This window comes from Coturnix japonica, unplaced genomic scaffold (assembly GCF_054131305.1).
Source record: "Coturnix japonica strain WE unplaced genomic scaffold, WE-NBRP24 Scf062, whole genome shotgun sequence".
Classification (NCBI taxonomy): Eukaryota; Metazoa; Chordata; class Aves; order Galliformes; family Phasianidae; genus Coturnix; species Coturnix japonica.
In genome coordinates, this window is record NW_028188965.1 from 736,862 (window position 1) to 759,723 (window position 22,862).

Genomic DNA, 22,862 nt, shown 5'->3' on the forward strand with positions numbered 1-22,862 from the left:
AGAAAAAGAAAATAACACAAATGCAACAATTCAGGACAGAGAGAGGCAGTGGATTCAGACTTACCTTTTCACTGAGGAGAATAAAAGAGAAAAAGTGGATGGCAGTGACTTGCGCAGCGCTGTTTTTATACTGCATCCCAAGCGTCTGAGGACCTGAGATGTACTTTGTGCATGAAGCCACTTACCAGCCAATTGCTAAAGATGTCTTGTATGCAAACCATTCCCAGCTGATGATGTACTTCTTCCTCACTGTTACCTTGTTTTAAACTCATAAATTATGTGTTCCACTATAGAAGTTTCTTTTATCTTAAAACCTTATGAGCTCTGTTAATTCCTGGCCAGATGAACTGATTCATCTCAGCTACTAAGGGAAAGAATTTTGCATCCTAAACACAATCTGTGCAGCGTACATCTTTTGACACAGATGAATATGTATATCAGGAGAGATGCATGTGATAACCACCCTATGCATCTCTTCCTTCCAGTCTATGAAGTCCACAGGTTACTGGGACATCTACAGCTATGACTCTGAAACAAACCAATTTCCACTCCAGCAGCTGCACAAAGAAGGTAAAGTCCATTATCCAGAAGATAATGTTCCTACAGAAAGCACTTGGCAGAGCAGACTGTGCTGAGCCAGACTCAAAGGTACTACCTGGGAAACAGCTGATCCAAGGGAAAATGTTGCTTTACTTCCTTGACTCAGGATGAAAGAGCATCAGCAGTTTGACCTGTTCATTTCATATTAAACTACTGCATTTCCATGAAGGGATTTGAGACGCTGGTCTTCAATTTGGAGACTTTCAAAGTCCTTCATCTCAGGAGTCGGCAATTTTAGCTTTATTCCGATGTCAGACTCAGGTCAAACTGGGGGTGTATGTGGGTTTTTGGTACTAAAAGTTCTGCACAACTTAACTCTGCAGTCATTAAATCACCAGTTTTACATTTGCTGATATAGTATTCTCTGTCCTTATTGTGTCTTGCAGTATTACACAGAATTATAGTCCAAATTAATGGTTGCTACCTACAGAAGTGTGTAATATTCTTTCTTCCTCCCTTGAAAGCAAATAACTTTGTCTTCATTTTGCATGGTCTTAAAGAGCATCGCGACGTGCAACATTTCAATTTCTTTTTCAAAGACAATTTCTGGACTAAAAACTAATTGCATGCAATGCAATTAGTGTAATCTCTCCGCTCCAGAGACATGTAAATTGTGTCTAAACTGTATCTCCATGAAAATCTCCTGGGAAATAAATGCTGATTGCACAGTTTTGAAGAACAAAGGTCTTCAGAGCTCCCATCAATGGCTCAGACATGCAATTGGAACATTAGCAGAACATTTGAAGGTGCACGACATCGTTTGAACACCAGCAGTGTCTGAAATCTGTGACCAGTATGGCTGATGGTTCTCCTGAACTGCATCACATTCTGTGGCTTCTGAAGCTGAAGTCTGCCCATCTCTTCCTTAACCTTTGAAGAAGTCTTTGCCTCAAAAAACCACAAGCTTCAAAACCCCATTCCAACGTATCAGCCACTGGATTTCCATCGGTGTGAGATGATGCTACCCATACTGTCCCCATTAGTGACACTAGTGCCTGCAGCTCCTCTATCCCTTGAGGCTCATCAGGTTTTAGCCCAATGCAACGTTAAAATACACACTCCTCTGTAACAACAACTACCTATTGACCATAAAAGCAGCAAGTATTTCTGAAAAACAAGCTCATCAAAAGGTATAGGGATGATGAAAGAGTCACAGCTTCTCTCCTGATGGCGATCATGTGTCAAATGTGCCTCTCTGGTTCAATCTCCTCATCCCAAGGAGCTGAAAGCTTTGGGATATTGCTAATTGGAATATTACAAAGCAAACCTAAACCTCACCGTTGCTGATGAGGGATGAAATTGCACGCTGTGGTCTTCAATTAATATTTCTTGCTGTGACTGCACTTGCCATGAAGCCACGTGAAGAGCAGACAAAATTCCAAGCCAAAGTGAATTTTTGACTCATCCACACCTCAAGAAAGTGGGGTTGGTGTAATGGAGCCAGGCGTATTCAAAGGATGCAAACCATAAAGATGAGACACCACAGATGGTGGTTTTCATCTACAGCAAGCAATAAATATAAACAATAAACAGGACAATTTCACTGGTGGGAACGCAGCCATATGCAAAAAGGAAGAATAAATTAATTTAAAGGCAAGGCAGGACTGGTTAATAAAGGTGCAAAAACATCCCGGGTCCTCCAGGAGGCCTGAGAAACCAATGGGAGCTCTGCCCTTATGAACATTTATTTCTACATCTTATCCCTGTAGGCACAGAGATACTGTAAATTTGCCTTTAATTTCACACTGCATCAAAATACAACTTCCCTGACCATGACAGCAAAGACAGCATCCTGCTTCCTTCTATGGGGAGAAATCCTTCCAGTTGTTCTATGGCAGATTAATAGACACAGGTTTATAAATCTAGGATGAATGACTGTTTTGTTTGGCCATGCACTGGTTTTCAAGCTGCTGCTGTATGACTTGGTACCATTTGTCACTGCACACATGCTGCTTGATTACATAGATCCCAGTCTAAAGTGGGATGACATTTTCTGGGGGTCAGTGAGATGAAAGTGTAACAGAGAACTGCAGAAAGGGGATTATGGCTGTAGGACAATGTATTTTGGGGAGAAGAAATGATATTGTTTGACCAGTTGGATAGGTCAGAGATACTTCAACCACAGCACATCAATCAGGATCCTTCCCAGACACTTGGATACAGTGCAATTATAACCCCTCTATGGGTTTGGATAGGCAGATTGACCTCTGTATGGGAAGTTGCTTTGCTGCAGCTACAGATGAAGGATAACTTCTTTGGGATGCATCCATTTTGGTTGAGCAAAAAACTGAAATCATATTGCACATTTAATTCCCACCAAATTTCTGCTGTATTATAATATCAAACTGCTCAATTTCCATTCTCCTCTGTTGTTTAATTATTAAGAAAACCTGCTCCTTAGAATTATGGATTCTTTCATAGGACTGATGTACCTCCTTTAATTTAGCTCCAGTAATGAATGTAGTCAGTATAACTTTGTCAACATCTTTCTCTGGCCTTAATTAGAGTTCAGCATCAGACTGCTCAGACAGACTGTGTGGGGAAACAGGACACTGATTCATCCAGAGCCCTCAGGTAGAGCTTTTCAGGCTCATATCCCTCTGGGAACAAAGCTCCAGATGTCCAAAGACCACATTTATTACAACTCAGACAACCTTGCTTGAACAAAGCAAAACCAGACACATTTCAGATCTACAAGGCACAACAAACAGTGATACCTAAAGGCACAATCAGAAAGAGCTTTAATCCTTTCATTGACTTCTTCCAGACGTGTTTCCCAGGCCAGCAAACATCAGTGGCCAATTCCTTTGCAGGAATACCACATCAACTCCCCTCCACCACCTCCAATGCTTCCTGTGGTCTGCAGGAGGCTCTGGGTTGCTCAGAGGGTACCACCATCCCACCTCCCCCCTTAGCAAGCCCAGATGCTCCCAAGGACAGCATAAGCACTCCTTTCTTTTAAAGGACCCCTCATTATTCTCACTGGTAGAGCAAAGAACATCACAATCTTCTTCCAGGTTGGTGAGCAAGTGGAGAATAGTTAAGTGGAGGTGGAGCTTCAGAGGATTTATCCCCTTTATTTCCAGTGTTCCTCATATCCCTGTAGAATTTCCTGCTGTATCTCTATCCCTCTGCCTACTTTTCTCTGCATATCTTATGTATTATGTCTACAGAGAGGTAAGGAGAAATAAGACTACCCTCATTGGGCCCTCCATTCTCATCCCTCTTCATCATGTCACAACTAACAGTGTTTCATAGAAGAGTGATATCAAAAGGTTTAAAGGGCTTATCTGACTCTCCATGGTGCAATAGATAAAGAGTATTTAAAGAAAGCAAGGAAAAGCAGCTCACTTACAACACTTCCTGCTTCTGCTACACCAGAAGGCAAACACATTGCAAGGGAACTCTTTATTTCTAGGCTCTGAAAATATTTTCTTGGGCTAGACTTACTGTATAAGCACAAAAGCAAAACTCCATCCACAGTTGAAATCTGAATCATTCTCCCTAAGCAACTGACTTAGAGTTATTTATACAGTGGTTTCTGGCACAAATGAGTTGCAAACAGACCTGTTTCACCACAGACAGGTTGGAAAATGGGCTGGGATTAGAAAGAAATTCAGGCAGACTCGCAGTATAATGCAGCACCAATTTAATGAGGCTGAGGCATAGAAGGAAGCAATGTAAAATGTAAGGAATATATTTCCAGAGTCCGGTAAGGACAGCACCCACTCATCCCTCTCACAATGATATATTCAGCACAATGAGATCTTCCTTCTTTATGATTTAAATGGACTGCACTACTTCAGCCATGCAGAACAACTCCTAATAATTACATATTTCACCTAATCATCGCCAAATAAAAAGAGAACAAGATATGATCGGAACTATAAAGTAAAGCATAACAAAAGACAAGCAAAGGCTTGATTTTAGGGGATGCCAAGCTCCCACAGCTCCACTAACTTCTGGCAGAGTCATGGGTGTCCAACATCATGTAACCATGGCCAGGAGCTCTCTCCCACACTGGGTCATGCTTCGGCATCTCTGGTCATCTCATCATGCCTGCTCCTCGTGCTTTAGCACGGCCCATTGAAGCTGCTGCGGTAGGTGTTGTAGCGGCGGTAGGGCCGGCTGTACCCGCTGCCCAAGCTGGGATAAGCAAAGCTCCCAAATCCCAAGGAGCTGCCGGAGGAAATGGGGACTCCCCCTGCACTAAGAGCGCTCCCAACAGCCGCAGATGCTGAGGATCCCACAGTGGTGTTCTGGGGGAAGGAGCTGAGGATGGGTCCTGGCAGGGTCACCACCACAGGAGAGGGCTGGATCACCACTGTGGAGTCCTGGCACTGGCGCACGCAGGGCTCGCTGCAGCTGTTGGCCAGTGGGGTTGGTCCACAGGTTGTGGGGGCACACAGATCATAGCAGGACATTTCTCTGGGGCGGAGGTAAATCTGAAACACAGGGAAAGAAACAAATGCAATACAAGAAGCGGATTAAACCTTTCTCGAATAGAGCAAAACTAGAAAGAGATTGCATGGAGGAGCAAGATGATATTTTTGCTCCAGAGTGCTTTGAAAACAGGGTTGAGTTTGCGTTTCCTTTAAGGAGACTGCTAGGGGAGGTAGCACTAATGCATCTTGCTCTGTCACTTACCCTGAAGCCTCCGTGGTTAGTAAACTCACCCAGGAACCGGGGCATGTGGAGCTGCTGAAAACCTCGACGTTCCCTTTGCAGAGAATGCCCTAACCACATGGCCATAATTCTACCCTGGAAAAAGGGAACTTTCAACACCTCCCCCTTGCAGCTGTGGCTGCACATAGGAAAGGTATGTGTGTCCTAAAGAAATAGATGCCTCCAGATGAAGGTTCTCAGCTGGACATGGCCTGTTACTGATGATTCAAAGCTTATATATTTGCTAAACAGCCAGGGATGACAAGCATCCTACCCAGCGCTCAAACAGCAGATGATTTTTTCCTTCATATCCCTTCATTTCATGCAATTCCCATCTTCGAGGTTCCTTCTCCCAGTATGAACAAACTGGAGAATACAAGCTGACTGCTTGAAATTGCTTGACGGGAACTGGCAGGGCAGGCTGCTGAGTTCAGGAGCCTTTCTACTTTATGTCTTGCTATTAACATAAAAATCAACAGCAGTTCTTAGAAGTTACAGTGGAAATCTCTCTGCAGGTGTTTGGTGCATGGGGAGGAGCTGGTTCATGTGCACTGTTTGCCTGCAGAATTGCTATGAGGTGAGTTTCAAAGACAGATATGAGGCATCCTATGTGAAAAGCTGGCACGCCAGGACTGCAAAGGATAAAATGCAGTATCGGACCCCTGTTTGTTGCTCTTAACATCTGACCATAGATAAATTTCCCACTAACTTGGGCCTGATTCCCCCATTCCATTATTTTTATAACAGATCACCAACAGAAAACTCCCTCTTTCATATGAAAACCCCTCTCAGCTTCCTCTCTCAGAGAGAAGAGTAAGCTGAATGTATGTCAATGGTACAACATCATCCAGGCAAGAGTTCAATGCACACAAAGAGAATAAATGAGTTCAGACTTACCCTATTGACCAAGGCAAAGAAGGGAGGAGAAATGGTTGGAAGGACCATGGGTTGCTCAGGTTTTTATACCTCATCCCAAGTTGCCCAACAACTTGGGACGTTCTTTGTGCATGAAATTATTTATGAGCTGGTACTGATTACATGGTTTTTTACCTCAGTATTTGTGCTTATTACTGCTTTGCTTCCTTATCTTGTGGCATGTATATCTGACCACAGGTTCCTTTCATCTTAAAATATTCTGGGCCGAGTTAATTTCTGGTAACATTAGAATAATTAATTCAGGATTTATCCGGCCTTAAAAAGCCTTTGGGATCTGCCTGGTGTCATTAAAGTACATTAAGCTGAATTTGCATAACGCAGCACTGTGGACAAGCCCTCCTCTGCAAGGTAAATGCTGTTGCAAATCATAATGGATTTCAGCTTTTGTGAGTGGGAAGCTGGTCCATGAGCAGCTGTAGTTGGGAGATTCCAGATGCTCTAAGGGAGAAAATGAGAGAGAAAATGGCAAAGAAGGTGCACACAACTCAGACCCCAAAATGAGAGAAGGAATCATGAATAGTGCAAAGGGAAGGGCTGTGAAAAACTCAGTGAGAGCTGGGAGGGACTAAAAAGAGTTACAACTTTCTACAAAGGCCAAATAGACAGATAAGCACTTAAGTTGCTGATTCTTTGACATGGAAGAAGTGTACAAGAAGAATACAAAAACTCCTGTCCTATGAGATATTATCAAGCTACTGTGTTTCTGTGGAAGGCTCAGAAGGAAAATCTTATACAGGATCTTGCTTGTCTGTCTCCAGTTCCGAGCTCTTAAGAGCTTTATATCCAAAGAGTCCATAGATACACCTCAATTCTTATCTCAGACCTCATCATCACATCCACAACTGCTTTTAGATTAACTTCCATATGGGTGAACACGTTGCCATTTGTTCTCAAGGAAGAGCCCTGCAAAAGATAAGGCTTTGCAAAACTCAGGCTGTGGAAACAGTCACACACAATGTTTTTTCCTTCCATAACACCACACTGATTTCTGCTGCCTCTGCAGAGCCTGGTGTGTAGCTTTAGACCAGTGGCAGCCAACTGGAGATGTGTCAGAAATACATGAAACCTCAGTAACTTCTACACTTGTCAATTTTAATGGACTTTGCAAAGAAACTGAGCTTCTTCTATAGGAAAAGACTGCAGGATAAATAGTAAAGGGATAAAAATACATAAACAATCCTTGGCACAGAGATCAGCACTTAGGTCTTTGCTCTCCTAGCACTTCAATGACTGAGACATGTAAATCATCTCTAAATTATAATTGTCTTTGGAGGATCCCCTGGGAACAGAAACTTGTTTGGCTTGGTCAGACTTTCCTGAGAACTTCAAAGTTTATCAGAAACTTTTATTAAAACTCCAGGCATGCAAAGCATCACGTTATGTGAAGCGTAAGATATGTGACCTGTGTTTGAATTTTCATATCTCTCCTATAATCACCTATTACCAAGATTTGGAAGTATAGATCAGTCATGGGCCTCTAAAATTTATGTTCCTGGTGGCAGGATTGATGGCTATTTCATTTTTAATTAAAAATAGCTCAAGGTTGGTGTCAAACCGTCTCATATTCCAAAGAGATCCCCAAAGAAATGACTCTCACCTTTCTTGGCTTCACCAGCTATGGCCAATCCTCAGGATTTCTCTGTATCCTAAGGGAATAGCAATGTTTTTCAGAGATATTCCTCTGGTATCTAGCACTCATTTGGGGAATTAATTTGCATGACAGCATCCTCAGATGATTTAGAAATTATTTTGTTCCTTCTTCCAACCTCTGCTTGGAAACAAAGAATCTTTTCAATATCAGAGCTTAGAAAAGGACCTAGAGATGTTTTCAGAGATGTCTGTGACCTTCCTTGAAAGTGATTACAGTAATTGGTGCTCCGAGACCAACCGATGTACTGCACAGTCAGAATGACTTCATCTCCTGATCTTTGGGCTGAATTAAAGCGAGTGAATCAGAAGTTCACAGCTGTTTTTATGTGATCAAGGACAGGTCTGTATATTCATATTATAATTACAAGTTTTTGCATAATGTGAGAACATCCTCCTGAGACACCTGTGAGAGACTAAATGGCTGAGGAGAAGCCCTTCATCAAAAGGGAATTGGAATCTTACTCACAGTAATCCTTGTGGAATGGCTCCAGACACAAAAGTGACCCCAAAACCTGCACATGGAGACACAGACGCATGGCAAACAAAGCAGGTTCCCTGATGGGAAGAGTTGCAATAACATTTGAGTTGTAATTAATTACCTTGTTCAAAAGAAAGGGATGCCTCGGAGACTCCAAGCAGCTGAACAAATCTACAGCACTCCTTATAGCACTAAACCCACCATGCAACCCCTTCTCCCACTGTCCACAATGGGTTTGATTGCTCTCTCTTTAACCTCAATCTTAGCCAGCTGTGCTAATACTAATGTTGATTGACTGCACAATCAACAGTCTGCAGCTCACACAGTAATTTAGGACACCTGGTTCCAGGCCATTGGCAGTGAATTCTGCTAATACCCTCATGGTGCCAGCAATTGCTGGCTTAGTGCTTACAACAGAAGATGTATTTATATGTTAAGGTCCATTTGTTCAGTCAGACTGGGTATCCCTGCAATGCATTGCTGCTTCTATTGCTTCCCAATGAGGCCATGTATTGTTTGAAGCAGGTGGATGAATAATATGCACTGTGCGTTTAATTTGGGGTGTCACTGGGTATAGGCAGAGCCTGCAATGGGAGCTTCACCATTTCAACTTGTGCTGCCCCCGAAGGCAGAGGCGTTCAGATATAAGTAGATATATACAGTCCTCAAGAGTTCATACCTATTTCATAGGCTGGATCCATCTGCCTTGCAGCCACCTAAGACTGATGAGAGCGTACCTGCAATCTCAGGGCAAGGGGGTTTCTTATAATCACTGGTAGAAATTCTTTTCACAATCCAGCATTTATTTCTGCCAGGAGTTATGTGAGACCTCACTGCAATTATACACCAGGCCCCTGATTTTATGTTTACTTCCATTAGTCATTTAGGAAGGAAACTATCATGGTGTACTTTGAGCTGGAGATGCACAACGAACGCAAACTCATTTAAATCTTTTCCATCCCAGTAAGAAGAGGTGAATTTCCATACTGTAAATAAACTGAAGTTGCAGACATCACCAAGGGGTGAACATTCAGCCTGTCATTTAACTCCACAGCCGCCTGCAGCCAATGAGTGTATTGCAAATACCTCTGCCAAACCCAACATTTTCAGCATCATCTCATGGAGATTTGCACAAAAGCACCAGGATTCAGGTATACACCTCTTGCTACGTGTCTACACACACACATACACACACTGCTACACACTACTGCAGACTATTTGCCTTGTATATGTAAGGAAGCCAAAGTTTCCTGGCTGTAGAAATGCTGCCATGGCATAGAAGTAGTAACCCAACATGAAATCGTAGCATTTAATTACTGAAAGTAAACAGAGATATGGACAAAAACTTTATCAAGAGCAGGCTGCTCATGGGCATAAAACAGCCAACAAGCACCAGGAGACTTTTGTGATGCAACACGACTTTAATGAGCAAGAAGTGGAATAAAAAAGTACAAAGTATAAGCACGTCAAGGATTCAGGGAGACAACAGCTGATGTGTCTTTTCATCTTAGGTTTCGTTTCTTAGTGCTGTAATCCTGTTTCTCAGTAAAGTCTCAGATGCAAGGGAAAAAAAGTTCATTAGAAATATGAAGAATGCAAAATATAAGACAAACAAAGGCCTGATTTTAGGTGATGCCAAGCTCTCACAGCTCCATTAACTTGAGGAGTCCAACATCACGTAACCATGGCCAGGAGCTCTCTCCCACATTGGGTCATGCTTCAGTATTTCTGGTCATCTCATCATACCTGCTCCTTGTGGTCTAGCACGGCCCATTGAAGTTGCTGCGGTAGGTGTTGTAGCGGCGGTAGGGCCGGCTGTACCCGCTGCCCAAGCTGGGATAAGCAAAGCTCCCAAATCCCAAGGAGCTGCCGGAGGTGATGGGGACTCCCTCGGAGCTGAGGGTGCTGCCCACAGCAGCAGAGGTGGAGGATCCCACAGCGGTGTTCTGGGGGAAGGAGCTGAGGATGGGTCCTGGCAGGGTCACCACCACGGGAGGTGGTTGGATGATGTAGGTGGACTCTTGGCACTGCTGGGCACAGGGCTCATTGCAGCTGTTGGCCAACGGTGTCGGGCCGCAGGGGTTGGGAGTGCATAGGTCGTTCGAGGACATGTCTGCAGGATGGGGAGTGATCTGAAACACAAGACCAGAAAGCACATGCAATAGAAGCACTGTGTTGAATTTATAAACCTCAGACAAGGGGTTGACAGATGTGAAAGCAATGAGACAAAGTGGCTAAATGGGTCATTATTTCTTAGATCAAAACCCACAGTGAGCAGTCTGAACATGACATAGAGAATTCTGTTCTTCTCAAGGTTGGCAGAGCTGCTGGCTTCTGAACTCTGCTGCTGGTCATAAGTCCCTTTGTGTCCCCATAGCGAAGGCACTTCCCATTCCTTGAGGGTTTCCCCATCCCAGCCCTGTGGATTTTATCACTGCAGCTGTCATGGGAGATGGAGGACAGCAGCTGGAGCTGAAGGCAGAGCTGGAAATGCTGAGCTTTATTATGCTTATCTGTGTTTATTGCCTTAGTGCTCAGATTTATTCTCTAACAGCCTATTTGCAAAACTATAGAAGAGATTTAGAAGCACCTTATGCTCCCAGAGATTTAAGGAGCACAACAGGCCAACACGGAGTGGGAAAAAAAGGATTGTTTTCTCAACAGGTTTTTGCCCAAATTCATTTTCAATGAGGCTCCTAGAACAAATATCTCCTGCCTATGGAAAAGAGGAATTCAGATAAATTCTGGAATTTGGATTGGGTTTATCTGTTGGCTAGTTCCAGTATCTTAAGACAAGACTGCAGCCAGGGCCTTTAGTACTACTACTTTGATTCTACTCCCTTTAGAGTCTTCCAGACTCTAAAATGGAGCATGGAGATGCATGTTCTGAGGGTATTGCCAGTATCCAAGTCCTGCCTTGTTACACCCTGCTTCACAAATAAATAAAACCTTTCTATTTGACAGAAGTATGCCTTTCTAATTTTCCTCTCCAAAAGGAAAAAAGAGAAAAAAGAGCCAAGCAATATTTATAAAGAACTAAGAACAACAAAAAAGCAGGCATCAAAGTAACATTTAGCATTTAAAAAGACTTTGGGTAGATTCAGACTTACCTGTTTACCTGGCGAATAGGGCAAGAGAAGTGGATGGAAGAGCCTTGTGTTCTATAGGCTTTTATACTGCGTTCCTGATTGCATGCAGACCTAGGACTTATGCTATGCATGAAATTGTTTAATGATCCATACTTTGGCATGCAAAATCCTCCAAATAGATTAACTCCTTCTTTTTCCCCCCCAAAAAATCTCTTCTGGTATTTCTCTACTTTTCCCCTCCCCTTATAATGTTCACATTCCAGTACAAGCAAAGCTTTCATCTTCACCAATGTGCACCCATCCTTGGAAGACTGTGGTGATTCATTTCAATTTCAGCAATAATTATATTGTTTCCTAGGGCCAGTGTACATTTTGTGTTTCACTGTAGTCATCAAAACACTGCTTAAGGGAAGTGTATGGGATGCATAGTCCTTATTCAGGACTTCACTCCTTTAGGTGAATAATCATTAAGCTCCGAGGTGGGAGCCTGCATTCAGTTCATATTCAGTATTTCCATATCAAGGGCTCAGTCTGACCACAAGACGAGATGCATAATAAATATTCCCAAATTTTGCATTTCTGCACTATTTCAATCCCACACAGCTGAGAAGCAACAGATTTCCATAAGTACTATAAGAGGTGAAGATAATTAAGACCAGTGAGAATTGCTGACCAGAGATCATAAAACACTTTCTGACCCACATTGTACTTTCAGTCTGTATGGACGCAGCTAACTCTAACAACCACAATCTAATGTAAAAAATGCTGTGACTTGACCTTATTATTTAGGAACATTTACAAATTGCCTCTCATTTTCAATGTGATATCTGCACAGGGTTTCATCTGAAGAATCAGCATTGTTACTGCATGAAACCCTGCTAAGTCATAGCAATTTTCATACCAGTTTAGATACAAATGTGGCTAATAAGCTTGCTTTGAATTATCAGTTCTTACAGGCAATGTTCTGCCTGAGCTGAACTACAGCGCTGGTAGAAGTTGCACCTAATAATTCAGTTCTCTGTTTTATTAACCATTATGTGATTTGCTTCACATCTGCAGTCTATGGTGCCTGCAGGAAAGACTTGTACACATAAAAGAGCTTCATGAACCAACTCAATGTACACACCTTCAGAAAGCCACTATTCTATTTATTAGAGTGCCACCATTAAATCACAACAGAGCTTGTCCTCCAGTGTACGTCACAGTCATCAGGATAAAGATTAAGGGAAATGTAGGAAATACGTAATACATCATTCAATCTCTTTTTTCTTTCATTACAAATGAGTCTAGGTCCTTAAATTCTGGTCTCCACCAATGTTTACAAAGCTCCAGCTCCAGTTATGCATAAAAACAATCAAGACTGAACTTACGTGTCTTCTCAAGGCTGGGGGTAATTCACATTCTTTAGTACAGATTCAAATCTGTACAAGATTTTGCTTCTTGGATGAAGCACAAAAGTTGGGAGTGGTGTCATCTAATTGAGCTATTATCACACTCTTCCACTTTGGTATCTCAGTTTGAGGTGCAGCTGCTATCACCCTGAGACACATGCCGACCAGTTTTGAACCTGATCTCTCAGGTCTTTCACGCAGAGAGCCTATAACTCCCTTCCATATCATCTCAGACCACAAATATGAATAGCATTTCCCAAATCATCTTGAGGACACGTATGAACTTTAAACGATTTTGTAGTATTACCCTCACACCAGTTTAACTGTGGAGTCATTGTGGGAAAAGCAACACAATTACCTGTTTGCCCTCACATTTATTCCCCTTGTGGCAGACTTCAGTGTAGCAGTGATTATACTCCAGACTAGAGAGTCATTGCAGTCTGAACACTCTCATCATCCATTTACAGCAGTCGAGATTTATTGGCAACCTGGATAATTAATTTTCCTGTAAAGCATGCAACGATGTCCACAGATGTTGCTTTCAACCCTTCTGCTTCATTTTATTAATACGAGAGCTTCTATTTGGTCTGCTACCTCATTTCAAAACCCAACTCAAAGATCACAGCAGTGCTTTCAAAAAGACTCCTGAATTGTCTTCTGGTGGTGAACTGACTCCAGACTGGTCTGGTTGGCTCTAAGAAATCATCCAAGAGGCTTGGAGCCTGTCTTGAAATTATATATATATATATTTTTAAAGAATGGTGAACAAATTAGATGGCAATTGTACTTAACTAGGTCAGACAGAGAACCTCACATAAAGAGCTTTAATAAATGTCTTGGATCCAGTCTTAGATTGTACTTCCAAGACACCTGCAAGCTAACAAATTGCTGAGGAGCAGGAAAGAATGCTTCATTAGACTGGGCTTTGACTCATTTCATACTGACACTAATGGAAGTATCAGAAATAAAAAGAATCCAGAACCTGTGAAGATGAAAGGGTTTTAAATGGGTAGAGTGTGTTTCTCATGCAATGCCAGAAGAAATTTAGACTGGAAAACTAAAAGCAGAATAATTTCATGATCAAGAAAAGATTCAGTTTGCAAAAACATACATGAGAACTAATTGGATCAAGCAATTGAGAATGCCTCACTAGTCCCAAATAGGCTGAGAAGTTTATAAAAGTCTATAATCTTACTCATTGCATCCATTTCTCCAATCTTAATGTGCAAAGGGGAAATGGATTTCAAGCTGATATTCACACTCTTCAGGACCTCTCTAATGTAATGTTTAATAAAGGCTTTAACGTCTTGTGTAACCACCACTTAGGGCCATAAAATCCAAAGGTGGATTTGTTCCAGGAGATATATTTATTTAAAATCAACCAGTGTTAATAAACAGACTTAAAGGCATATGAGGAGGAGCTACTCCATAGATTCAAGTATACATCCTACTCAGTGTGATTGTTCCTAATCAGTCCACTCCCCTATACAAGCAAGAATTTATAGTCTGATTAATGCAGAGATGATTTTTTTTTCACATAATGGTCTATTCCACCTTAAAGAATAGGAAAAAAGGACTAAGAAAAAAAAAACAAACATGAAACAAATTAAGATGCAACATCAGTTTAATGAAAAAGTTATGAAGTGCTCTACAATAATAAAGCAAAATATATGTTTACATGAAGGAAGGAAACCATATAAGCCATTCAAGAACAGAAAGCGAGATTGATTTCCTAACACATGAACTAAGAACCCTAAACTGATAATTTATAAGCAGAGCATTAAATAAAACCAATCAGAAACCAAAATTAAAATGCACGAAAAAATTAATCACAAGAAAAATTTTGAAAATGAGATATCCATCATTATTCCAATCAGAACAGGATGGCATCTTCCATCTCTGCTTTGCAGGAGGGCATAAGGGTGCTCAGCCCAGCAGGAAACATTGGCCAGCAGCTTCATCTTCAATCTGGAGCCTGACTTTGGGCTTCCTCAGGGATAAGATGACCAGCAAGCGGTGTTGCCTTTAATAGGGCAGGCATCTTCTGCTAGAGAAGCGGCTGCCCAGGCCAGAGAGGCCAAAGCCACCAGAGGAGATGGGGACTCCCTCCTCACTCAGGATGCTGCCAACAGCAGCGGATGCTGAAGATCCCACAGCGGTGTTCTGAGGGAAGGAGCTGAGGATGGGTCCTGGCAGGGTCACCACCACGGGAGAGGGCTGGATCACCACGCGGGAGTCCTGGCACTGGCGCACACAGGGCTCGTTGCAGCTGTTGGCCAGGGGGGTCGGGCCACAGGGACGGCACAGATCGTAGCAGGACATGGCTGTGGGATGGAGGTGGACCTGGAGAGAGGACAGGAAAACACAGGCAGCGTGAGCTGCAGCCTGGCGTCCTCACCAAGGATGCACAGGCTGTGAAGCAGGGACAGGCAGTTCAGGGACAGAGAGAGTCATAGCAATCCAAATTCCCAGGAGCCACAGCAGAGTCAGCCTAAAGCCTTCTCCCACCAACCCCACACTGGCAAGCAGAACAGATTTTGTAGGAGCACCATCTAGGAGCAAAGCCCACACCAAGGTCTGCAAAGAGGCAAAGACTTGATGGATGCCAGAAGAGCAAAAGGAGAAGCAGAGGAAGAGAGAAGTGAAAAGAGCTCTGCTGCAGCTCACCTTGTTCACCAAGGATGAGAAGGCAAGAGAAGTGGATGAAGGAGCCTGGTGCTCGACTGGCTTTTATACTGATCTGGACCGCCCCAGGCCCAGAGGCAACCAATGCGTATGTAGCTGTATTAAGGCAAGCACATTTGTAAGCAAAACAACACAATTATAGAAATTGATGCCTTATTTCTCTTCCCTGCAACGCTCCCTTTTCATTTCCCCGTTCATGACATGCCCATTTTGCCACACAAGCTCCTTTCAAGTGACAGAATTAGAGGCCTAAGCATTTCTGTAGAAAGAACTCAAAAGCACAGGGAGAAGATGAAGGCAAGGGGATGAAGATGGCCAATGCTCTCAGCTTGTGACAGTCTCTCATTCCCTTGCAACTTGCTTTAATGATTTGCTTTAAAGTATAGGGCCTCATTTCCTTACAAACATGGCTTTAAAGATCAAACTTAGAATAAGACTCATATGCAAAGACCAGCACACCCTTTGCTTCACCCATCTATGTGCTCATGCTGTCTCAGCTGTTAACACTCCACAGATGGCTGCTCTGCTTTCTGGCTCTAGCAATTCTACAACATCGAGGATTGCTCTCAGTGGACCTAAGATTCACTGTTGTTGTTCTCCCCTTTGTCAACAGCTGATGGAAGTCCTGACACCAGAAATGGCGTGTTTCACAGAAAAAGTCATTGCCCTCTTACAACCAAGCATTACTTGACCACTCATCATAAACTGCTATGCCTGCTACAATCAAACACAAAGACTGGGCAAAAATTGAGCAGCTCTCACCACCCTCATGTCCATGCATTGCATCCTGCTTTGCCCTTACATCCTGACATAACAGCACACACATAACAACATTTCCAGGCTGCAAACACACTTGCCCAGAAACAAGTGAGATCTAGGAGTTCCAGCAAGAGCAGCTGGGACAGCAGCAGCATTCAGGGCCTTCTGAGGACATGTGCCAAAGAAGGACATCAAGCTCTATGCATCATTGGCCTGAAGCAGCAGGCACCCAGGGGCAATGACTGCCCAGCAGGCGATACCCAACAGACACACCTCAGGCTCCAGCCAGGCCACATCCTGCAGCAGTGACAAAATGCCCTCCACAATTATGCTGGGACTCCACCAGGCACAGACAACTCTCTAATCACGGAGACACAACCAAATGTCTCATTTAGGAAGATGAAGAGAATGGAAGCCAGGAGTCACACCACCAAAGGGCCTCGTTGCACATTGCCTGAGCAAGGGAGATGTAGAAATGCCAGGCAGGTCCACAAGAGACCAGCTCAACCATCAGGGCCAGAATAATACACTCAGACCCAAGGTAGAGCTGGGAAAGCACTGTGCATCCAGACCAATGGGGCCATGGTGGGGCATAAGCCAACCTGTCCCAGAACAACAGAACCAGACTGCTGCCTTTGAGTTAATGGGCCTGAGTCAGTGGGTGTGCTGGGAGACCCCAGGTATGTGTGAGGAGCACCAATAGGCTTCTGGTAGCTCTCAGAGTGCTGATGTGCATGAAGAGAACATCTCCCGTGTGCACCTGGGATGCTGGACACCATCTTTGTCTGACACAGAAAAGGAAGGGTCGATTTCCTTTCTCCTCAAAGGAAACTTTAATTTCCAGAGTGAAAAAATACATCCTTGTTTCTCAGGGTCTGCCCAAATATCTCTGGTGCCCCACAGCACCCTGCCCCCCTCTGACCATGTGCTGCACAGGTTGTCTTCCCTCCCAGATACCATGTTTTATGTGCATTTTGATCCTACTCTCAGCTCACAATGGTTTCACAATAGGGTAAAGCATTGCAGGGCTTCTCACAGCCCCACATCAAATTGCAATAAGAGGCACACACAAAAGCCTCATGTAAGGTGGTGTAGAGCATATGGGAAGTAGAGCTCTGTACCTTCCTTTCTCCTGCACTCCTTGTGGCAAGAGCAATCATCACATGTGGTGGAATAGGGCAGAATAGCACTGGCCATTCCACACACAAGCCACCTTGTGTCCCTCTCTGATGCTGGTGTACTTGCATATCTGGACCAGTAGGCCAAATGTTTCAATGCCTGCAACCAGGAGAATTTGTTTCTTCCTCATGTTCATATGGGTCAGTCAATGAGTTGTGAAATGCCTTTAATTCAGAGATGTTGGCCAAGGGTCCTACAAAAACAAATGAGGTTCTGGGAGTAAAACTAATCTTCACATCCCAAGGTATCCCATTTCTGTTTGGGGAATGTCATGGGGCGTCTCAACAAGTAAGGAACAAAAAGAGACTCAGATTTCAATGCAACATAACATTTATTGAGTTGGAAGATAGAAACAAAGAATTGCATGGCAGAAGGGATCCGGTCCAAGTTGCTACTAGGGCAGCTGGAACTCTGATAGACCTTCAACATAATGGGATGCAGGTCTTCCTCCCTCACAATGTGAGAGGGAGAAGAAGCAGGGCCATCTCCACTTCCTTCAGGATGAACCCAAGGCACAGGACAGCAGGAGACAACAAGGATGTGTGATGATGACAAGAAATTAGGTGAAGAAGAAGAGATCTGCTGGCTGTGTTTCCAGATAGCGGAGGCTGGCAACCTGGCATTCCTCTCTGCTTCGCAGAAGGACACAGAGATACTCAGCCCATCTGGAAACACAGGCCAGCAGCTCCAACTTCATTGCAGCTCCAAGCTTTGGGCTTCCTGGGGGACGCATTCATGGGACGCCCACATCATCCTTAGTAGGGCAGGCATCTTCTGCTAGAGAAGCGGCTGCCCAGGCCAGAGAGGCCAAAGCCACCAGAGGAGATGGGGACTCCCTCCTCACTCAGGATGCTGCCAACAGCAGCGGAGGTGGAGGATCCCACAGCGGTGTTCTGAGGGAAGGAGCTGAGGATGGGTCCTGGCAGGGTCACCACCACGGGAGAGGGCTGGATCACCACGCGGGAGTCCTGGCACTGGCGCACACAGGGCTCGTTGCAGCTGTTGGCCAGGGGGGTCGGGCCACAGGGACGGCACAGATCGTAGCAGGACATGGCTGTGGGATGGAGGTGGACCTGCAGAGAGGACAGGAAAAACACAGGCAGTGTGAGCTGCAGCCTGGCAACCTCCTTACCAAGGCAGGATGCACAGGCTGTGGAGCAGGGACAGGCAGTGCAGGGACAGAGACTCATAGCAATCCAGATCTGCAAGAGCCCCAGCAGAGTCAGCCCATTGCCTTCTCCCACGTCCCCCACATACTGGCAAGCAGAACAGAGAAGGTGGGAGCACCATCAAGGAGCAAGGCTCACACCAAGGTCTGCAAAGAGGCAAAGTCTCGGTGGAAGCCAGAAAAGCAAGTGAAGAATCATAGAAAGAAAAGTGAAGAGATCACTGCAGCTCACCTTGTTCACCAAGGAGGAGAAGGCAAGAGGAGTGAATGAGGGAGCCTGGTGCTGGAAGAGCTTTTATACTGGTCTAGTCTGCCCCAGGCTTAGAGCAGCGCCCTTTGCAAAAGTAATGTGTTTACCAAAAGCTCATCTTGCATGCAAATCATCACAATTACAAAAACTACTGTCTTGCTTATTTTCCTTGTAATGCTTCCTTTTATTTTCCTGTTCTGCACATACTATTCAACTGCGCAGACTGCTTTCAAGTGCCAGCATTAGAGGCCAAAATATTACCAGAGGTAAGGATGCGTCATCACAAGAATGATGCAGCCAGTGATGAAGAATGTCCCAGCTCTCCAGGGGATGTCTGCCATTTACTCTCTGGGGCACTGCACTAACATTTGTCCTGATGACTGGGGCTTTTCTTCTCCTAACCTTGAAGCTTTAGGCTGGACATCTATAGGCAAGGAGAGGCCGCATCAGTAAACATCCATAACATTATGCTTACTCACATTCTGTTAAAAATCGCCTTTCCAGTCAGGGCACTTCTGCTTCTGGATTTTAGAATCTCTCTCAAATTAATTATTGTTCTTGGCATCAATGGGCCTGGCTCTTCTTCTGCAATCTTGTTTCTCTACTTCATACCTCGCTCTCTTAAGCATCGCAATACCAGGAATAAGCAATAAAGGCTATTACTCTCCAATGACTCCTTGCTGGTGACATCTGGTAAACTAGGAGGAATCCCAATGGCAAAAGCAAATGAAGGCAATTGCTACAAGTCCCTCCATCTGCCCATGTCTTTGACACAATTCATGCTTTGGCCATCCAGACTGACAGACCAGTGGGTACAACCAAATACTTGGTAGGATTTTTACCAGTCATCCTATCCCATTCAGGAGCTCTCTAAGTCTTTACAAAGACAGATGGATGATCAATGGCACCAGAGGATCCCCCAGTACCACTGAATACAGGATCAGAGTTGCAGGAGCAAAGCAGGGGCTGTGGAGGACAAGAGTGTGGGAAGGAGGACTAAGACCAAAGTTGATGGTGAACCACTCCCTCAGTCTGTCCAGCTTGGGGCCAGTGTGGAGGGACAAAATGAACCCTGGTTTGGGACATCCCCATGCAGAGTCAGCTCAGCAGCTGGATAATAACTTTGGAGGAGCCCTGTGGGGATGCTCCAGAGCAAGTTCCCTTTAGGACACAGCGATGTGCATGTAAGGACTCCACAATACATCATGCTTTTAACCACAGGATTGCTCCACCAGGGGTGACCATTCTCTTCCTCCTCCATTCCTGCACTCTGCAGTGTCTTGTGGAGAAATCACAGATGCTGCCCAGTTCATCAGGTGAGAGAATATTGGCTCTGTGTTTCTAGTTTCTGCTTGTAACCATTATACCTGGCTATGCTCAATACAAACCTATAGTAACAAATCAAAGTAGGGCTCAGAATTCAACAGTGTTGGCCTCACTTTGACTTCTTTGGGACTCTCTCCACTTTGAGGGTTTGGCAGATATGCTTGGAGGAAGGATGGACAGAAGAATGCCTTTGAAGCAATGAACATAGTAATGCCTTCTGGCCATCCACTCTCTTGCTTTGTGATAGAATATTAAATAGCCTGAGCTGGATTATCAAATGAAAAACTATTTCTAATGTATTTCATTGTGCTTCTTCCCATTTGAGGGAGGTTCTGGACCCTCATGTATGAATGAGCTGACCTACACCCACATATCCCTGTCCCTCTCACAAATACCATCTCCCTTGAGAGTGCTCAAATCTCATGAGCAAGAAGAAGGTAAATATGAGCATGTTATGCAACACTCAGGCTCCAAGACAAAGTATTTCCCCCTGAATTGCTTTCCTATGAATACCAACTGGAAAGAAACGTGAGGAGACTGAGATTACAATGCATCATGATTTTTATTGAGTCTAAAGACAGAAACAAAGCAGTGCATAGTTTAAAGCTGCTACAAGGGCAGTTGAATACCAGATTGGCAATTTGCTGCCAAACTTGATGAAAATGAGATGGACATCTTCCGCCCTCACAAGACAAGAGGGGAAAGAATCAAGGCCATCTCAACTTGCTTCAGGATAAACCCGCAGCACAGGACAGCAGGAGACATCAAGGACTTGTGATGATGAGAAGAAAGCAGGAGAAGAAGACATCTGCTGGCCATGTTTCCAGACAGTGGAGGCTGGCAACCTGGCATTCCTCTCTGCTTTGCAGAAGGTCACAAAGATGCTCAGCCCATCTGGAAACATGGGCCAGCAGCTTTGTCCTCAGTCTGGCATCCGGCTTCAGGCTTCCTGGGCAATGGGCTCATGGGATGAACACCTCATCCTTAGCAGGGCAGGCATCTCCTGCTAGAGAAGCGGCTGCCCAGGCCAGAGAGGCCAAAGCCACCAGAAGAGATAGGAACTCCCTCCTGGCTCAGGATGCTGCCAACAGCAGCGGAGGTGGAGGATCCCACAGCGGTGTTCTGGGGGAAGGAGCTGAGGATGGGTCCTGGCAGGGTCACCACCACGGGAGAGGGCTGGATCACCACGCGGGAGTCCTGGCACTGGCGCACACAGGGCTCGTTGCAGCTGTTGGCCAGGGGGGTCGGGCCACAGGGACGGCACAGATCGTAGCAGGACATGGCTGTGGGATGGAGGTGGACCTGGAGAGTGGACAGCAAAACACAGGCAGTGTGAGCAGCAGCCTGGCAGCCTCCTCACCAAGGAAGGATGCACAGGCTGTGGAGCAGGGACAGGCAATGCAGGGACAGAAGAGACTCATAAGCAATCCAGATCTGCAAGAGCCCCAGCAGAGTCAGCCCAAGGGCTTCTCCCACCTCCCCCCACACTGGCAAGCAGAAGAGAGATGGTGGGAGCAGCATGGAGAAGGCTGCTGCAGCTTACCTTGTTCACCAAGGATGAGAAGGCAAGAGAAGTGGATGAGGGAGCCTGGTGCTGGACTGGCTTTTATACTGGTCAGGACCTCCCACTGGTCCAGAGTCACCCTTTGTATTTACACTGTGTGTATCAACAAACTCATCTTGCATGCAAAACACAACAATTAATGAAAACAGCGTCTTTTTTTTTTCCTGTTCCCTGCAATGCTCCCTTTTCATTTCCCTGTTTGTGACATGCCCCTTCCACCACTAATTCTCCTTTCAAGTGGCAGAATTAGAGGCCAAAATACTTCTTGGAGACGTGACACGTCAGTACAAGCGGGTGATGCAAGACAGTGATGAGCAGTGGGTAACCTCAGGAGGGAAGAACAGCCTCCTACCCCTTGGGCCTTGCTTCAACACACTCATCCTGGAGCAGGTTTCCTCCTAACCCTGAAGCTTCACCTGAACTTCCACATGGGAAGTCCGGCATCATCAACTGCTCTCCCTGATGCTATGTTAAAACTTGTATTTTAAAATGATTTAGTTTGGAAAGCACCTTTAAATATCATCTATTCCAAACTCCTTCCATGAGCTGGGACGTATTCCAGTAGATCTGGTTATTCATAATCCATCTAACCTTACTTTGAATGTTTCCAGTGCTGGGGCATTCACAACTTCTCTGTACAACCTGTACTAGTGTCTAATAAACCCATCTAACTTTACCCTCTTTCACATTAAAACTGGTTTCCCTTGTCACTGCTGTACCTGGTATATCCTCTCCATCTTTCTTATAAACCACCTTTATATACTGAAAGGCTGCAATAACATTTCCATGGAGTCTTCTCTTCTTCCGGCTCAATAACGCCAACTCTATCAGTCTTTCTGATCGTCTTTATGGCCTCCTCTGGACCTGCTCTAACAGGTCCATACCTTCCTTGTACTGGGGACCCAGAGATGAATGCAGTACCAGCAGGAAGGGTCTCATGTAAGTATAGTAGATGGGGAAAATCATTTTCCTTGACCTTCTGGCCACACTTCTTCTCATGCACCCCAGGATATGATTGGTTTCTGAATAATGTTAACTCAGACACGGTTATTAATCAACCACTATGCCCAACCCCTCCTCTGGGGAGCTGATCTCAGTTGTCTAAATTCATTTCCCAGCCTG

General features: G+C 44.6%; 5 protein-coding genes across 6 annotated transcripts; all 5 read right to left on the reverse strand.

Annotated features, from left to right (window-relative positions):
• Window positions 1–4,281: 4,281 nt before the first annotated feature.
• Window positions 4,282–6,700, reverse strand: LOC107324386 (feather beta keratin-like). Of its 2 annotated transcripts, none has more exons than XM_015884365.3 (2): window positions 6,163–6,700; window positions 4,282–5,045 (listed from the first exon to the last, which is right to left on the reverse strand). In XM_015884365.3, the coding sequence occupies exons 1-2, from the start codon at window positions 6,208–6,210 to the stop codon at window positions 4,674–4,676; spliced, it is 420 nt and encodes a 139-aa protein (XP_015739851.1). In that variant the 5' UTR covers window positions 6,211–6,700; the 3' UTR covers window positions 4,282–4,673. The 2 variants fall into 2 exon arrangements, with proteins under 2 accessions (XP_015739851.1, XP_085389791.1); XM_085533665.1 differs by lacking the exon at window positions 6,163–6,700 and adding an exon at window positions 5,248–5,463.
• Window positions 6,701–9,961: 3,261 nt separating this feature from the next.
• On the reverse strand, window positions 9,962–11,516 carry LOC107324369 (feather beta keratin-like). Its single transcript, XM_015884345.3, has 2 exons — window positions 11,440–11,516; window positions 9,962–10,461 (listed from the first exon to the last, which is right to left on the reverse strand). Exon 2 carries the CDS (start codon window positions 10,438–10,440, stop codon window positions 10,090–10,092), a length of 351 nt encoding a protein of 116 aa, XP_015739831.2. The 5' UTR covers window positions 10,441–10,461; window positions 11,440–11,516; the 3' UTR covers window positions 9,962–10,089.
• A 2,899-nt stretch (window positions 11,517–14,415) lies between these two features.
• On the reverse strand, window positions 14,416–15,538 carry LOC107324450 (feather keratin 4-like). Its single transcript, XM_085533764.1, has 2 exons — window positions 15,477–15,538; window positions 14,416–15,152 (listed from the first exon to the last, which is right to left on the reverse strand). The coding sequence occupies exon 2, from the start codon at window positions 15,129–15,131 to the stop codon at window positions 14,835–14,837; it is 297 nt and encodes a 98-aa protein (XP_085389890.1). The 5' UTR covers window positions 15,132–15,152; window positions 15,477–15,538; the 3' UTR covers window positions 14,416–14,834.
• Window positions 15,539–17,750: 2,212 nt separating this feature from the next.
• On the reverse strand, window positions 17,751–18,863 carry LOC107324448 (feather keratin 4). The gene is made up of 2 exons (XM_032449198.2): window positions 18,833–18,863; window positions 17,751–18,505 (listed from the first exon to the last, which is right to left on the reverse strand). The coding sequence occupies exon 2, from the start codon at window positions 18,482–18,484 to the stop codon at window positions 18,188–18,190; it is 297 nt and encodes a 98-aa protein (XP_032305089.2). The 5' UTR covers window positions 18,485–18,505; window positions 18,833–18,863; the 3' UTR covers window positions 17,751–18,187.
• Window positions 18,864–20,719: 1,856 nt separating this feature from the next.
• Window positions 20,720–21,795, reverse strand: LOC146751752 (feather keratin 2-like). Its single transcript, XM_085533753.1, has 2 exons — window positions 21,720–21,795; window positions 20,720–21,478 (listed from the first exon to the last, which is right to left on the reverse strand). Exon 2 carries the CDS (start codon window positions 21,455–21,457, stop codon window positions 21,161–21,163), a length of 297 nt encoding a protein of 98 aa, XP_085389879.1. The 5' UTR covers window positions 21,458–21,478; window positions 21,720–21,795; the 3' UTR covers window positions 20,720–21,160.
• Between the last annotated feature and the right edge of the window lie 1,067 nt (window positions 21,796–22,862).